General features: G+C 43.8%; 2 protein-coding genes across 14 annotated transcripts in view; one reads left to right on the top strand and one right to left on the bottom strand.

The window, feature by feature from the left end:
• Positions 1–1,583, bottom strand: part of SELENOI (selenoprotein I) — a 54,576-nt gene extending 52,993 nt beyond the window's left edge. Inside the window, exon 1 of one of the 2 annotated variants that reach the window (XM_017876886.1) lies at positions 1,385–1,583. In XM_017876886.1, the coding sequence (XP_017732375.1) occupies positions 1,385–1,441 (57 nt within the window). In that variant the 5' untranslated portion in view covers positions 1,442–1,583. The remainder of the gene's footprint in view (positions 1–1,384) is intronic. The other variant, XM_017876887.1, reaches the window with a different exon arrangement.
• The window catches only part of ADGRF3 (adhesion G protein-coupled receptor F3), a 42,706-nt gene continuing 26,186 nt past the window's right edge, over positions 1,440–17,959 (top strand). For 5 of the 12 annotated variants that reach the window (XM_017876873.1, XM_017876876.1, XM_017876875.1 and 2 more), the window contains exons 1-2: positions 1,835–1,963; positions 14,948–15,306. Coding sequence is in view for 1 of the 12 variants with exons in the window: in XM_017876885.1 (XP_017732374.1) it covers positions 1,440–1,553 (114 nt within the window). In the remaining 11 variants the exon portion in view is untranslated. Of the gene's footprint in view, positions 1,554–1,708; positions 1,795–1,819; positions 1,964–14,947; positions 15,307–17,959 lie in introns of those variants that run through there. The other 7 variants (XM_017876878.1, XM_017876879.1, XM_017876877.1 and 4 more) reach the window with 4 other exon arrangements.

Genomic DNA, 17,959 nt, shown 5'->3' with positions numbered 1-17,959 from the left:
GGGGGAGAGCTTAAGGCAAAACAGGAGATATCTGGGTTAACAGCCTTCTAAAATGAAAGCTGAAAAGCACTGGCCCGAGTTACCAAGAAGGCGCTGGACCCTCTTTCCACTTAAAAGTTTAAGACAAGTCATTACCTCAGTTCTTCAATGGTATGGCACAACACTGCCTGAAAGCAGAGAAACATGCTATGTGACCTTCTAAGGACCCTTGCTTTTTTTTTTTTTTTTTTTAACTCGAGTTAAACAAAATCCATTATGACTTTTTCAGTTATTCATTCATTCCACAAATGCTTATTGGGTGCCTAGTATGCACATAGCACTGTGCTTAAGCCATGGTGGGCCACAAGAAAACTAATGACTTGGGTATTATATTCTAATGGCGAGACACGCTAAAGCAGCAATTCCATAAACGAACAGAGCGCACATTTAAGGAGGAAAGGGGCACTTAGGGAGGGCTTCTTGGAGGAAGCAATATTTAAGCAAAGATGTGAAGATGAACGGGTAACAACAAGGATGAAGGGTTAAAGCCCATATTTCAGGCTTGGCCGACTGGATGGTTAGAGTCATTCATTGGTAAAGGAACAGCGGATGAGCACCAGATTTGGAGGAAAGTTAACCACCAGCATTTATTTACTGGGGTCCTAGCAGGTTGCCAGGCGCTTCCCAAATTCTTCTAATCATTTTGCGCAGCTGAAGCTATTACTTCCAGTTTACATACACAAAAGAGAGGCTGAGCGGGGTTAAAATGACGTGCCCAAGACGAAATAAAGAAATGTGACTTCTGTATCAGGTTTGTTATGTGCTCGAAAGCCCGCGCGCGCTCTTTCCACTCCACAGCTCCTTCCTGTGCACCTCCCTTTCATCTGGGGTCCCTAGCGCCACAAGCTGCCGCTGAGGAAGTCCCTGCCGGGAGCAGAAGAGGAGGCACCAGCAGGATGGCCTTGGCAAGGCGCTCCCCTCCCGGCCCTCATCTGCCAAACGATCATCTCCTCCTCCGAAGTTGTACGCATGAAAGGCGAGTGGAAACTTCACTAAAATGAAGGCGACTGACACAACAGAAGGAACCGCATCGTTCCGGGGGCTTACGAAAATAATAAGTTTAAAAAAAATAGGAAGGGAATTCTCTCGCTCCATGATCACTGAGCGCTCTCCTAAGGAAAAGGAAATCTCCCGGAGGATGCCGAGTCGGGGCGGCGGGCTTAGGATGCTCCCACACTCCCCGACCTCCATCCAATCCCCAGGACCCGCAGGACCCCCGGAGGAACTCCCTCCAGTCCGCCCGGAGCCACGCGGCACAAGGTGACACGGACCGCGCCGCGCTGGCCCCTCAGCCGCCTGGGCGAGGCCGGGAGCAGGGAGAGGGGCGTCCGCCGGCCCGCTGTACCTTGTACTTATCAAAGCCAGCCAGCTGCTCCGGGCTCACGTATTCGTAGCCAGCCATGACGACCCGAAAACCGAGCGCCCACTCGGCAGCGACTCCCGGCTACGAGGATGTGACACACGAGCACCACACCGGCTGGGCAAGGATGGGAAAGGCTGGGCTGGCGGAGATGGTAGGAGAGCCGCGCTCCGCCCACCGCGCACGCGTAGCCGCCTCGGCCCCTTTGGCCCCCTCTCAGTGCGCAAGCGCAGCCCACGCTTCTCCCCGCCCACCGAGGGGGGTTGCTAGCCCGCTTGAGCGGCCCGCCCCCCGACACTGTCGCTGTCCAATCGGCGTGGACCAAGCAACACTAAGTCCCGCCTTCCAGCTCTTTTCGTCGCTTCATTTGCTAGCGTCAAAATTGGTGAGCTGAGGTAAGACAAGAGATGGGGTGAAAGGTCAATTTCCCGGCGGGCTTTGCTCCTGGTCCCGGGGTAAGGTGGGCTTTTCAGTGGTATCGTCACTTGAGTGGAGATATGGGGGATATCCTTTTAGTCCTGGGGGTAGAGTGACTGCTTGCGAGTCGGTTCAGCAGTGCCTCAGGTAAGAGGACTTAGTTCTCCCATTGCAGCGAAGTAAAAGAGGAAGGAGGTCTGTTCCGCGGGCCGCTCCCGGCTCCTGGTACGGTGCGCTGCATGCAGTAGAAATTTAGTAAACGGGCCGGGCGCGGTGGCTCACGCCTGTAATCCCAGCACTTTAGGAGGCCGGGGTGGGCGGATCACGAGGTCAGGAGATCAAGACCGTCCTGGCTAGCACGGTGAAACCCCGTCTCTACTAAAAATACAAAATAGCCGGGCGTGGTGGCGGGCGCCTGTAGTCCCAGATATTTGGGAGGCTGAGGCTGGAGAAAGGCGTGAACCCGGGAGGCGGAGCTTGCAGTGAGCCGAGATCGTGCCTCTGCACTCCAGCCTGGGCGACAGAGCGAGACACCGTCTCAAAAAAAATAAATAAATTTAGTAACCGTGGTTAGATGTAGAGAAGGTCGAGCTGCTGCCGGGGCCACGGGAGTCTTTGTGCGGTCAGCAGAGGGTCTTGAAAGGCAGGTGAAAGGACACTGGAGACAAGGCCCTCAGGTCTGTGTTGTTTAGGAACTTTGGACCGCCTCATCGCACTCCGCTCTATCAAACCATTCCAAATTAAGATTGCTGGTGTCTCCCGACCAGATAAAAGCAGTGATCGCTCAGTCTCAACGAGTCCTTAAATGCGTTTGCAAGAAGTGTTTTACATAACTAGAGCCCAGTTAATTGTAAAAACAACAACAACAACAAAAAAAACACTAGATCAATGGCTAGTGAGATCTACTAATAAAATTTTATAATAGTTGCTGCTTTTTATTGAGCGCCTTCTATGGGGAGAACTTCACATGCATTATCATCAACCCCATAACAACACTGAAGTGAAAGGCATTATCCCCATTTTCAGATTAGGCAACCTGCCCAGAGTCACTTAGATACGCAGCTCGGAAATGATCGACCCAACATGAAATTAGATGTGTGTTAGCCGGGCGAGGTGGCGGGCGAGGTGGCGGGCGCCTGTAGTCCCAGCTACTCGGGAGGCTGAGGCAGGAGAATGGCGTAAACCCGGGAGGCGGAGCTTGCAGTGAGCTGAGATCCGGCCACTGCACTCCAGCCTGGGCGACAGAGCGAAATTCCGTCTCAAAAAAAAAAAAAAAAAGAAAGAAATTAGATGTGTTATGGGAAACCACTACCTCAGGGAGCCTTTCAGTCTCTCTGGGTGTCTGAAATAAGGGCGATTATTTTCAGATATTTTTATGTTCGTTCGTTTAACAATTATTTACTGGGGAACCGAGATATGCCAAACACAGTATTGTTACTACATGCCTAATCTCTCCTAAAGCATAAGATTCTTAGAAGGTTATAGATAATCTTATACCTGGTATATGGTAGATAATAAGCTTCTCCCCCGCCCACCCCACCTTGAGACAGGGACTCACTCTCACCCAGGCTGGAATGCAGTGACATGATCACGGCTCACTGCAGCCTGGACCTCCCCCGGCTCAGGTAAGCTTGCCTCCGTCTCCCACGTAGCTAGAACTACAAGCGCACACCACCACACCCGGCTCAATTTTTTGCATTTTTTGTAGAGTGGGTGCCCGGCTAACCAATAAACTTGAGTGTCCTTTATCACACTTGCCCTCGAGGGCAGTATTTGCATCTTACACGTCTTAATTTTCCGCATGTTCCATAGCCCCAGGGCTTGCAAATAATACATGATCAATACATTTTATTGTTTTTTTGTTTTGTTTTTTTTGAGACGGAGTCTCGCTCTGTCGCCCAGGCTGGAGTGCAATGGCGCGTTCTCGGCTCACTGCAAGCTCCGCCTCCCGGGTTCACGCCATTCTCCTGCCTCAGCCTCCGAGTAGCTGGGACTACAGGCGCCCGCCACCACGCCCGGCTAATTTTTTGTATTTTTTTTTTTAAGTGGAGACGGGGTTTCACCGTATTAGCCAGGATGGTCTCGATCTCCTGACCTCGTGATCTGCCCGCCTCGGCCTCCCAAAGTGCTGGGATTACAGGCGTCAGCCACCGCGCCCGGCCAATATATTTTATTGAATGAATGAGCAAAGATCTCTTTGATAGGGTGTGAAGTACCAGTTTTGAGAAGAATATTAGAAATGAGAGTCTCGGCCAGGCGCGGTGGCTCATGCTTTTAATCCCAACACTTTGGGAGGCTGAGGCGCAGGGATTACTTGCTACCGGGAGTTTGAGACCAGCCTGGACAATATGGTGAAACGTCGTCTCTACTAAAAATACAAGGGTAGTGGCACGCGCCTGTAGTCCCAGCTACTCAGGTTATTGAGGCAGGAGAATCGCTTGAGCCTGGGAGGTGGGGTTGCAGTGAACCGAGATTGTGCCACTGCACTCCAACCTGGGCGACAGAGCAAGACTCCGTCTCAAAAACAAAACAAAAAAAAAACCTTCATACTTGTAAAACTTAGTTAATTGTGGAAAGCCATAAAATGTGACTTCATTGCAAGCTCATAATAGTTCATAAACTGCACTTACTGTTAATCAGTTCAGATATAAACAAACTCAAAATGACATGATTGATTCTTAAAATTTTTTTCTACCTCTGATATTTTCTTTAAAAGCACTTTTTAAGAGTAACTTTTAATTTTGTGAAAGCAGTTACAATTTGCTGCTTCTCTGCATAAGGTTGTAACAAGTTTGAATCAATTATAAATTTATCTGATAATTTATAAGCTGAAGCATGAACCAGAAATTGGTTTATACTTTGACATGTTACTGGCTGTGTAATCCCAGACAACTTACTTCACTTAGTCCCAGTTCTCTTTTTCAAAAAGAGGGCATTTGGGCCGGGCCCAGTGGCTCACACCTGTAAACCCAGCACTTTGGGAGGCCGAGGCAGGCGGATCACGAGGTCAGGAGATTGAGACCATCCTGGCTAACATGGTGAAACCCCGTCTCTACTAAAAATATAAAAACAAAATTAGCCGGGCTTGGTTGCAGGCACCTGTAGTCCCAGCTACTTGGGAAGCTGAGGCACGAGAATGGTGTGAACCTGGGAGGCGGAGCTTGCAGTGTGCCACTGCACTCCAGCCTGGGTGACAGAGTGAGACAACATCTCAAAAAAAAAAAAAAAAAAAAAGAGGGCATTTGATCCTAAGATCTAATTCGATCCATTAGAACCTATTAGGTACTAAGATCCTATTCATCTCTGAAATTCAATGAAACTTTATCATATAACTTCTCTGAGATTAAGTCAACTCATCTGGGAAATCTTGTCTTACCTGCAATGATATGGCTCAAGTCTGTTCAATTAAATTCATACAAATTTAAGATATTAGTCATGCTCCATATAACCATGTTTCCATCAATGAGGGACCACATGTGGTCCCTTAAGATTATAGTGGAGCCGAAAATTCCTGTCACCTAGTGACATGGTAGCTTTCAAAATGTTGTAACACAAGGCATTACTCACGTTTGTGGTAATGCTAGTGTAAACAAACCTACTGCACTGCCAGTCATCTAAAAGTATAGCACATATAATTATGTACACTGCTGAATACTTGATAATAAATAACTATCTTACTGGCTTTTGTATTTACTATCAGAACATATCCTGTCATTAAGTGATACATGACTGCATTTTCGCAGAATTCTGTGAATCCTAAACCCAGCAGGCATGGTCACCGGGGAAGAGAAAAATGTCATGGAAACATATTTGCCTTTGGAACTAAGTTACCTTTCTGTTTTCTCGTTCCCAAATTTTATTCTAGGAGGCATTTTTCCCTAAGGCAGCCCAGCTGCCTGGGACTGCTTTAGATTGGCCTTGTCACTCCCATCTATGGTCTACACGCCAAATTCCTGAGTGTAGTTTATTATTGCTTTGTTTCCCTTGTCTGCCTCCTCATCCATTGAAGTTTGTTTCTTCTATATCTTGTACACTCAAGATTAGGCATTTTGCCTTCCAGAATAATAATCATAGAAAATATCAATTCGTGCTAGAAACAATATTTTTGTCTTTATAATATAACCAAAATAAAGTGTTTTAAATTCCTGGAGTGCCTGCTTTATTTAGTCTGAATAAGAGTGTATCAGATAAATGGAGACAGCCAAAAAAATTGGAGGTTAATTAAGGACTAATATAGTTAATAACTCCAATATAAGTTACTGAAGCCATAAAAATAGGCAGGGTCTTCCAAAGAAGTTTGTAAAAAGTGATTGATTTAGTTCTCATTTTAAAATAAAAACGAATGCCTTATACACATAAACTCTGGTTCTCAAAGCAGTTTCACACGACTAACAATCTTGAGCCCTGGGCCTGATGGCTGTTCCAATTATACAGAGTGGAACAACAGAATAGTAATATATCTTACCAAAAGTCACCCAGGAAAGAGGAACACAGGTCATCAGACTTTTAGTTGAATAATTTTCCACTACACCGTGCTTCTACAAGTTGATGGTAAGATGTTTAAAAAAAAAAAAATCACAAGTCAGTTTTGTTTTGTTTTGTTTTGTTTTGTTTTTTTTAAGATGGAGTCTCGCTCTGTCGCCCAGGCTGGAGTGCAGTGGCACCTTCTCAGCTGACTGCAAGCTCTGCCTCCCGGGTTCATGCCATTCTCCTGCTGCAGCCTCCCGAGTAGCTGGGACTAGAGGTGCCTGCCACCACGCCCGGCTAACTGTTTGTATTTTTAGTAGAGACAGGGTTTCACCGTGTTGGCCAGGATGGTCTCGATCTCCTGGCCTCGTGATCCGCCTGCCTCAGCCTCTCAAAGCGCTGGGATTACAGGTGTGAGTCATCGCGCCCGGCCCACAAGTCAGTTTTTAATCAAATTCCAGCATGCTGAAAGGCTGAGGCAGGAGGGTCCCCTGAGCCCAGGAATTCAAGACCAGCCTGGGCAACATAGGGAGACCCTATCTCTACAAACAACAACAAAAAGGAACTCCCCAGTTATTATAGTAAATCTTCTCAAGTGGGGTTTTGTTTGCCTGTTTTTTGCTATATTTTACATTTTTCAATCATAATCCTCCTAGGTAAGGATGTAAAGGGAACTGTATGAGTGGGTCATCAGTCATATTTTTGTCACAGAAAAAGTCTGTGCAATATAATGAGATTCAGCATAAGCTAATACCTCCTACTTCTGTGTTGCTGAGGGAGGATGGTGTCTCTGCTATTTTGTGACTTATTCTCAACCAGCTTCTCAGTGGTGTGTGTGTGTGTGTGTGTGTGTGTGTGTGTGTGTGTGTGTGTTTGTCAAGACGGAGCCTCGTTCTGTCGCGCAGGCTGGAGTGCAGTGGTGTGATCTTGGCTCACCGCAACCTCTGCCTCTCAGGTTCAAGCCATTCTCCTGCCTCAGCCTCCCGAGTAGCTGGGACTACAGGCGCCTGCCACCACGCCTGGCTAATATTTATATTTTTAGTAGAGATGGGGTTTCACTATGTTGGCCAGGCTGGTCTCAAACTCCTGATCTCAAGTGATCCACCCGCTTTGGCCACCTTGGGATTATAGGCGTGAGCCACCTTGCCCAGCCTTCTCAGTGGTTTTATGGCCATTTTTGTGGTCTTAATCTACCAAACCAATAGTGTCAGTAGTCATTCAAAGTCTAGAGACAGTTTAAAGATTCAGAGGGACCCAGTGTAATATGAGGCAAGAGTGAAATCACAGGTCTAGTAATTTAGACCATCTACATATTTGCCATTTTTTTTTTTTTGAAGGCGAGTGATTGTTTCTCTGTTATAACCATTGCTCATGAGCATGTCTGTTAGATAAAAGAAACATTATTTTAAAAACTGATTGCAGGCAAAGTTTTACACTGGGCAAAGTCTTATTTTCATCATTCTTGAAGTTCTGGTAGTGATCCAGCATCTGTATTCTATGAATGGAGGAAGAATTAATACCTCTCCCACACACACATCCTCCTCCCCTTTATTACTCCCCTAGAATGGAAGCAGAACTGTAAGTAAGGAGAGAACAAATCATTCAGATGAGTAGCCATAGTGGCATCACCTCTGTGATGCCTTTCTCTTTGTGTTTGGCAATGTTAATCTCATCTCATGTCAGGTATGCAGATGCAACCAAATGTAACCACTGTTCTTTTTTAATTTCAATTTGAACACACAGCCATGCAAGGGCCTTCATTTTTGAATGGGGATTATTTTCGTCTTCATGAAACTTTGAGATTATTGGATCGATGGCCATTCAGTTTTGGTGAAAGAGAAGGTCACTAGGAGAAAAAAAAATCCTAAGTGGAACAAGAGAGTAAAGAACGTTGTTATAATTCATATAATTCATTTTTCCTGTAGGAATTCTGGAAATACTGGGGTTAAGGCAACAGTGGCCAACATAGATCTCTACTACCTAAGACTTTCACTTCTTCCTTGATATATATAATTAAGGCTATGTGGCCTGCTTGCCCAGAACTCTAATGGAAGCTGGCTCTATTTTTTTTTTTTTTTAAATTAGACACTGTTGTCTATACTTCTAGGAAACAAGACATAGAAATAGGAAACAATATGTAAAACTGCAACCGACCACAGGTCGGGTTGCTCACTGCTTGCAGAGTCTAACAAGAGTGAGGTCTGGTAGAAAGAAAATGATTTTATTAACCAAAACTAGTAAAGGGAAAATGGCCAGATTTCTATCCAAAGGAGTCGTTTCAATTTTTGAAGGGAAAGCAGAGCTTTAAAAAGGGGAAACTTGATAAGGAAGGCATGCAAGAATTGTGCCGGAAAAAAAAAAAAAGAATTGTGTTGAGTACAATGTGGGTCTTATTCTGGTGGCTCTTTTGGGTCCCAATCCACCTGGAATGCAGGCTCAGTCATCTCAACAAAGGCCAGGTTGTTAACTAGCTGCCTTAAAGTCATCTCTGGAATTTTGCAGCTGGGTCTCCAGGCTTGTTCTGTCTGTCTCAAGATTAGCCCCTGGAACTTCTAAGAAGGCATACAATTAGATAGTAGCATGCAGTTAGATACATGTGAAGGGAGTATATACCGTGAGAAACAGGGACCATGGAGTCTATATAAAGGCTAAGGGAAAAGGCTTCTGTAGTTTGCTTCAAAGTTACATCTTAAAACCCAAGAGGAAAGAAAAAAATACATATGAAAATGCAGTTTTGGGGGTTTTTTTTGTTTTGTTTTGTTGGTTTGTTTGTTTGAGTCAGATTCTTACTCTGTCACCCAGGCTGGAGTGCAGTGGCACAATCTCAGCTCACTGCAACCTCTGCCTCCCGGGTTCAAGCTATTCTCAAGGCTCAGCCTCCCATGTAGCTGGGATTACAGGTGCGCCACCACGCCCAGCTAATTTTTTTGTATTTTTAGTAGAGATGGGGTTTCACCATGTTGACCAAGGTGGTCTCGAACTCCTGACCTCAAGTGATCCACCCGCCTTGGCCTCCCATAGTGCTGGGATTACAGGCATGAGCCACCATGCTCGGCCCTTCAAATGCATTTTGAAGTTAAGTGACCCAGTTACAAAAGTAACAACTTCATTTTCTTTCTTTTCTTTTCTTTTTTCTTTTCTTTGAGATGGAGTCTTGCTCTGTTGCCCAGGCTGGAGTGCAGTGGCGCAATCTTGGCTCACTGCAACCTCTGCCTCCTGGGTTCAAGCAGTTGTTCTGCCTCAGCCTGTGACTACAGGTGCACGCCACCAATTTTTGTATTTTTAGTAGAGACGGGATTTCACCATTTTGGCCAGGATGATCTTGATCTCCTGACTTCGTGATCCGCCCGCCCCAGCCTCCCAAAGTGCTGGGATTGCAGGCATGAGCCACGGCGCCTGGCCAACAACTTTATTTTCTTTTCATGTGTCCTTATTGAACACTATGTACCAAATACAAATTCCGTGATGGACATGGAAATACAAAGTTGAATAAGACTGCCGGATACGGTGGCTCATGCCTGTAATTCCAGGGCTTTGGGAGGCCAAGGCGGGCAGATCACCTGAGGTTGAGAGTTTGAGACTAGCCTGACCAACATGGAGAAACCCCATCTCTACTAAAAATACAAAATTAGCCGGGCATGGTGGCACATGCTGTAATTTAAGCTACTGAGGAGGCTGAGGCAGGAGAATCACTTAAACCTGGGAGGCAGAGGTTGCAGTGAGCCGAGATCGTGCCATTGCACTCCAGCCTGGGCAACAAGAGTGAAACTCCGTCTCAAAACAAAACAAAGTTAAGTAAGACATGGTCCCCAAGCAGGGAGAAGTTATTATTGCATTCTGAAAATGACCAGCATCATCCAGTGCTCTGGCTCATCATTTTACTCTCTCTCTTTGTTTTTTTAGAGACAGGGTCTCACTCTGTTGCCCAGGTTGGCCTCAAACTCCTAGACTCAAGCAATCCTCCCACCTTGGCCTCCCAAGTAGCTGGGACTGCAGGTGTGCATCACCATACCTGGCCATATTTCTTCATCCTCCTGTCTATCTCTCCTCTCCGGTTTTTAAATCTACTGTGAAGGTGTAGAATATTTTGTCTTGGACAGAGAATTGACTTAAAGACAGGAAACAAAAGTTTAAAATCAAAAGAAAATTCTAAATAAAGAATTTGAGATCCTATAGGAATTTATTTATCTATTTATTTATTTATTTTATTTTTGAGACCAAGTCTTGCTTTGTTGCCCAGGCTGGGAGGGCAGTGGTGCGATCTCGGCTCACTGCAACCTCTGCTTCCTGGGTTAAAGTGATTATCATGTCTCAGCCTCCCGAGTAGCTGGGATTACATGCATGTGCCACCATGCCTGGCCGATGTTTGTATTTTTAGTAGAGACAGGTTTTCGCCGTGTTAGCCAAGCTGGTCTCAAACTCCTGGCCTCAGGCGATCCGCCTGCCTCAGCCTCCCAAAGTCCTGAGATTATAGGTGTGAGCCACCACACCTGGCCTGATTTAATATTTTGATGAATAATCTAGAAAGTGGGGTATAGAAACAGCTCTTCACATTTACTCATGATACTTAGCCCTTCGTGATGAAATGCTTTATGAGTACACATAGACTACAAGAAAATACATTTTTAAAATAAGCAGTTTTAAAAGTTATGTTTTGCCATATAACAAATTACTCAAAATTCAGTAGCCTAAAATAAGAACCATTTTATTTGCTCATAATTCTGTGGGTCAGCAATTTGGATTGGGCTTAGCTGAGCAGTTTTGCTGGTCTTGCTAGATATGCTAATTAGCTTGAGTGTGGTAATCATTTCACACTGTTCTCCATATCAAAACATCACATTGTACATCTAAAATATATACAATTTTTATCCGTCAGTCATATCTCAATGAAGCTGGGAGAAAAATAAAGTGGAAGCTACAAGGTCTTTGTCGACCTAGGTAAGATACCACAAAATGTTGCTTCTGTTGCCTTCTGCCAGACAAAGCAAATCACAAGGCCAGTGCAGAGTCACGAAGGAGAAATAGATTCCACCACTTAATGGATGGAATGGCAAAGTCACACAGTGCAGGGCCTGCAGAAAAGTATAGGACAATCACTGCCCCATCTTTGTAAACAATCTACCACTTCAGATTAGCTGCTCTCGCTAAAAATATAGTAAGTAGGCTTCAAGAAAAGACTTGCAAACCACTGACTTACACCTAGGTTGCTTTCAAATATTCAGAGAAAGAACGGCAAAAACTTGTCATTGGCTTTTTTTAGTCATCGTAAACCATCTCTTACTGCCAAACCTCCCACTTACTCTTCACTCATTGCCAGTCCATTTCCAACCCCATAGACACCACTGAAATGGCTACTGCCAGGTTCCTCCTCTTTGATACTGAGTCAAATGGACACTTTCAGACATAACTTATTGGGGTTTTCTCCCACTTATCCTGCCCACTGTTATTTCTTTGAAACTTCCTCCCTTCTCCCTTGATTGCTTTAATTTTTTTTTTTTTTTTTTGGATGAAGTCTCACTCTGTCACCAAGGTTGGAGTGTAGTGCCAAGATCTTGGCTCACTGCAACCTCCACCTCCACCTCCCAGGCTCAACAGATTCTCCTGCCTCAGCCTCCAGAGTAGCTGGGACTACAGGCATGTGCCACCACACCCAGCTAATTTTTGTATTTTTAGTAGAAATAGGGTTTTGCCATGTTGACCAGGCTGGTCTCGAACTCCTGACCTCAAGTGATTCACCCATCTCGGCCTCCCAAAGTGCTTGGATTACAGGCATGAGCCACTGTGCCCAGCCTCCCTTGATTGCTTTGAATTGAATTACTCTTGTCATCATTCTCTCCGACCTTTCCTTCCAACACACACACATATGCGCGCACGCACACATACACACACACACACACACACACTTGATCTCCCCAGAATGCAGGATTATTCATAAATCGCTAAACATTTCAGGTTGCATATACAAAGCTTCTGTTTCTTCGTTCCTGACTGGTTAACTCCCTCTCAATCTTCAAGATTCATCTTAAGTTTTGTTTCTTCCAAGAAGCCATTTTTGTCCCAGTTGCTAACCTACTTCCACCTCCCCCCACTGTGTTCCCACAGCATCCTGTGCATACCTTTATGTTTATGTTATGAAATTATTCTTTTCTGTCTTACTGGACTCTAGGTGCCTTGAGGGTAAAGACCAAATCTGTATACCTCTGAGTCTGTAACATAATGCCTCATACCCAGCAAGACTGCAGTAAGCATTGAATTAAATTGCACTGTGAAGAAATAAGGAAGTGTATGACACTGACAGCAACAAGTGCTATTAACATAAAACTCTTCCTACTTATTAATCTAGTAATCCCACTTTGAAAGAATATACTTCCAGGAAATGATCTGCAAGAAAAAAGTCTTGTTGCAAAGACTTATAAGGAGCCATATTTTGTAACTGCAGAGGGGAAAGCAGGCAATCAAATGCCCAATTATATAAGAACTTAAACTGTAAACTATAGTAAATTAATGTCATAAGATACATCATAATTAGAAAGAGAAATAAGTGAATGGAAAAAAATGGAAAAAAAAACATAGAAAGTGTTGGCAAGGATGTAGAAAAATTTGAAGCCTCATGCAATACTGGTGGAAATGTAAAATGGTATAGCCCTTGTGGAAAAATGCTTGATAGTTCCTCAAAAAATTAAACATATAGTTAGTTACCTGACCCAGTCATTCCACTCAAAAAACTTGTACATGCATGTCCATAGTAGTTATTCATAATAGCCAAAAAATGGAAAGAAGCCAAATGCCCAACTGATGAATGGATAAATAAAATGTGTGTGTCCATGCAACTGTTCAGCTATAAAAAGGAATGAAGTACTGATATATGCTACAGCACGAACTTGAAAACATTATGCTGAGTGAAAGAAGCCCGACACAAATGGCCATATAGTGTATGATTCCATTTATAGGAAATGTGCTTTGCTTTGCTCTGTGGCAAACCCAGAGAGACAGAAAGCAGATTAGCGGATGGGGCAGGGAAGGATTGGGAATGACTAACAAGTGTGAGATTTCTTTTAAGGGTGGTGAAAATGTTCCGGAATTAGGTAGTGATGAAGATTGCACAAAATTGTGAATATACTAAACACCATTGAAATGTACTCTTTAAAATGGTGAATTTTATCTCAATTTTTCAAAAGGAGAAATTGATTATTAATGTTATATTAAAAGAAAAGCACATCGTGAGGGAGGAAAACACAAAGCACAAAATAACATGCATACTTGTTGCAACTAAAAATGTATTGATAACTGGGGAAAAGACAGAGGATATCATGAATTGGCTGTTTTTAATTTGTAGACATTTTATCATTGTAGATAAAGTTGCTTAAAATTTAGTACTTTTACAGGCATATCTGCCAGGACATTATTGCAAATTATGCAAAGCTAAAATATAGACCTATAAAGTTCCACATGATAAGGTAACTATAGGTTCTGTAGTTTTATAATATAAAGTAGGAGAGGATAAGTCATTGCGTTAATAGAGTGCTTGTTGGGATAACCTGTGTTTTATTGGTAGGGAGATGATCAAAGGGACTCAATGTGAACATCAACAAATTACCCATATAAGATTTCTCTTCCTGGTTTTGGCATGAGTATAGGAATGCAAGAGGCTAAAGGGGTATTTTGAGAAGCAAGTCCTTGAGGTAGCCACCAGCTAGTTTTCTCTTGAAAGCAATCAGGAGAAAGTAATCAGGAGGACGTGAATTAACAGCTTTTCTAGAGGAATTTAAAATAAAGAATGAAGGCAGTAAGAGGTACTCTAAAGTCCAAATTGCTACAAAGAAGTAAGGCTTACAAATAAGAAAATAGCTCAAAAACCACAGGGAAAATTAGGATAAAGCATTGTGGTTGGTTTTTTTAAATTTACCTTTTTTTTTTTTTTTGAGATGATAGCTTGCTGCCTTGCCTAGGCTGGCCTTGAACTCCTGGACTCAAGTGATCCTGCTGCCTTTGCCTCCCAAGTAGCTGGGACTATAGGTGTGTGCTGCTGAGCCTGGCTAACTACTAAAGGTGATTTTTAAAATCCTATCCTTGTACAGGTACAGCCCTTTAAATTTTGGCAGGGCTCAGGGGCTCACACCTGTAATCTCAGCACTTTGGGAGGCTGAGGCGAGCAGATCACTTGAGGTCAGGAGTTCAAGACCAGCCTGGCCAACATGGTGAAACCCTGTCTCTACTAAAAATACAAAAAAAAAAAGTAGCCAGGCACGGTGGCGTGTGCCTGTAATCTCAGTACTCAGGAGGCTGAGACAGAATTGCTTGAACCTGGGAGGCAGAGGTTGCAGTGAGCCGAGATTGTGCTCTACACTTCAGCCTGGGCAACAGAGCAAGACTCTGTCTTGAAAAAAAATAGTAAATAAAATACATTTTATGAAATTCTATTCTTGTACAGGTATGGCCCTTTAAATTTTATTTTATGCTAGAAGTAAAAACTTTTGTGTTGGAAAACCTAGTTATGTTTTAGAATAAATGACTGTCTGCTAAGAGAAGGCATCTGTGGCTGGGGATCTCTATAACCATTGGTTGCCACATCTGCTGCTCTGACACTGGGGTGCTCCTGTCCCAGGAGGAATCGCTCCCTGCGACATCATAAGAAATATATATTTGTTCTCTCCCCCTGTTTAGGAGTCTTCAAAATGTAAGGTCTTTCTGCATGCTAAAGAGATGACTAGTACCTGGGGGCTCCTGGATAACCTCAGGATGGTTGCCAGAGGAACCAACCATGTGCTTAGAGGCTAGGAACTTTCCACCCTGCTCCTCACCCTCCTAGGAGGGGAGAGGAGCTGGAGATTGAATTAATAATCATGCCTACATGAGGAAGCCTCCAAACAACTCCCTAACATACAGCAGTTCAGAGAGCTTCCAAGTTGGTGAACATGTGGAGATGCTGGGAGGGTGGTGTGCCCAGAACAGGCATGGAAGCTCTGCACCTCTTCCTGAGTACCTTGCCCTGTGCCTCCGTCCCGTCTGGCTGTTCCTGAGTTGTATCCTTTCATAACAAACCAGTAATCTAGTAAGTAAACTGTTATTTCTGAGTTCGATGAGCTGTTCTAACCAGTTATTGAATCTGAGGCGGGGGTCGTGGGTTTTATAACTGGCCAATCAGAAGCACAGATGACATACTGGACTTGCAAATTGGTGTCTGAACTGGGCAGCGGGGCGCAGTCCTGTGAGACTGAGCCCTTAACCTGTTCAAACTAGACAGTATCGGTATTGAATTAAATTGTAGGACACCCAGTGGTGTCCACCAAGTGATGGAGGATTTCTTGGTGTGGGAAAACCCCACACATTTGGTCACCAGAAGTTCTGTGTGAGTACAGAAAACAAGAGTTTATCCCAGAACACAAGTTTTCTTCTGAAAGGTGCCTCTGAGAAACCTGATGAGGAGCTGAAAGAGGTTGACAACAGGAGCTAGATGAGACCCTGTTGGAGAGACTGTGGGGTCTAACAGACATGTTCCTGGAGAGGGTTTGGTCCCCGGCCAGAGCCACTTTTAACCTCTCCCTCTTCATAGGTCAAAAAATGTACAGGTTTTCCAACACAGCCTTGCAGATTGGGCCCACTTCCTTTATGACCCTGGTTCTTCCTGTTACCTTTGAACCTGAAAGGTTACAAATGGAGCCAAGGCAGCAGCTGCAGTTGCAGCAGATACTTCTAGGGCCTAAGCCTGCTGTCAGGAGGAATGGAAAGATCTAGATTGTTACTGCTCTATTTGAGCTCTCTTGGTGGGAAATCTGAAATTCAGTATTATTTGAAGTGCTGATTATGTGAATTATTTTTATTTTTGTTTTAAACTTCAACACATTGATCTACCTAAACTTGGTGGGGAGAAGTCTCCCTCCTTCATCTCACAGAAAGACTCCCAACTTCAGCAGTGCCCTCCATGCTGTCAAAACGCCTTACGGCTGTGGTGTAAAGCAGCCACAGTCTCTTCCTAGTGCGTTGGAGAGGAAGAGGGAGGGCCTGCAAAAGGTTCAACCACAGGATGGGGACTGTGGAGGACAGATCAGGAGCTCATTTCTTTAGTGCACTTTGGCCATTAGACATGTATATATGTGTTTATTAAAAAAAAAAAAAAAGTCCATGCTCATTTTTTGTCTTAAAATATTTAAAATGTTTCCAACTGAAAAAAAAGACATGTATGTATCTGTGCCTTTAAAGATATATTACACGTTGTAATATATCTGTTAGTATAAATCTGTTAGTAGAAAACACATAAGGATGAATCAAATGCTCTCTTATGAGTTCAGACCAGGCATAGCCCATGAACAGAAAGGTTCCTAATCCCTCTTTATTTATCATCATGATCATCATTCTTTATCTCAACTATAACATATAGAAAGTAATATGTTTGATGTTCATATACCACCAGGAAATAACAGACATTAACCTTTCACCATATGTGCACCAGGGCTTTTTATTTATTTATTTTTATTTTTATTTTATTTTATTTATTTATTTTTTGAGACGGAGTCTCGATCTGTCATCCAGGCTGGAGTGCAGTGGCGCGATCTCGGTTCACTGCAAGCTCCGCCTCCCTGGTTCACGCCATTCTCCTGTCTCAGCCTCCCGAGTAGCTGGGCCTACAGGCGCCCGCCACCATGCCTGGCTAATTTCTTTGTATTTTTTTTAGTAGAGACGAGGTTTCACCGTGTCAGCCAGGATGGTCTGGATCTCCTGACCTCCTGATCTGCCAGCCTTGGCCTCCCAAAGTGCTGGGATTACAGGCTTGAGCCACCGCACCCAGCCAGCTTTTTATTTTTTTATACATTTCACCTACAGCTGCAGCTCTTCACTGTCCTGTTCCTTTTGTCCTGGGAGTTAACTTCTTTTTTTCAACCTGTTTGTCATTTAAATTTATATTTTTTAACTGCTATTATGTGTGTTCCTATCTGGATTCAAAATAGTATTATTTTTGTGCTTTCGTGTGTATATGTGATTTACTTAAATGGCATCCCACTGTTTCTAACCTCTTAGGACATTTTTTACACTCGACATTGTTTTGAGATTGATGCATATAGCCCCAGTTCATTCATTTATGTTTCTGTATGGTAGTAGATTGCATACCTATCTACAGTTTAGATTGCATACCTATCTACAGTTTATGTATCCATTCCACTACTGATGAGTGTCGGGTTATTTCCACTTCTGGAGTCATTCTTTAATACATTTATTTTTTTTTTAATTTTGTTTTTTTGAGATGGAGTCTCACTCTGTCGCCCAGGCTGGAGTGCAGTGGCACAATCTTGGCTTACTGCAACCTTCACCTCCTGGGTTCAAGCGATTCTCCTGCCTCAGCCTCCTGAGTAGCTGGAATTACAGGGACGTGCCACCACGCCCAGCTAATTTTTGTATGTTTAGTAGAGACAGGGTTTCACCATTTTGGCCAGGCTGGTCTCGAACTCCTGACCTCAGGTGATCCATCTACCTCGGCCTCCCAAAGTGCTGGGATTACAGGCATGAGCTACTGTGTTTGGCCTAATTTTTTTTTTTTTTTTTTTTTTTTTAAATTCACAGGTTCTCAAGAAAAAAATCAGAGAATGATATTCAGGTTAAAAAAATCTTTGTATATTTCTTTTGTGTGTGTGACAGCAATGTGAATAGTTCTGGTTATTTGATCTTTAAAATAAGAACAAG

The sequence above is a fragment of the Rhinopithecus bieti genome, unplaced genomic scaffold (assembly GCF_001698545.2).
Source record: "Rhinopithecus bieti isolate Rb0 unplaced genomic scaffold, ASM169854v2 scaffold_7681, whole genome shotgun sequence".
NCBI lineage: Eukaryota > Metazoa > Chordata > Mammalia > Primates > Cercopithecidae > Rhinopithecus > Rhinopithecus bieti.
This window is presented reverse-complemented; position numbering and strand designations above follow the sequence as displayed.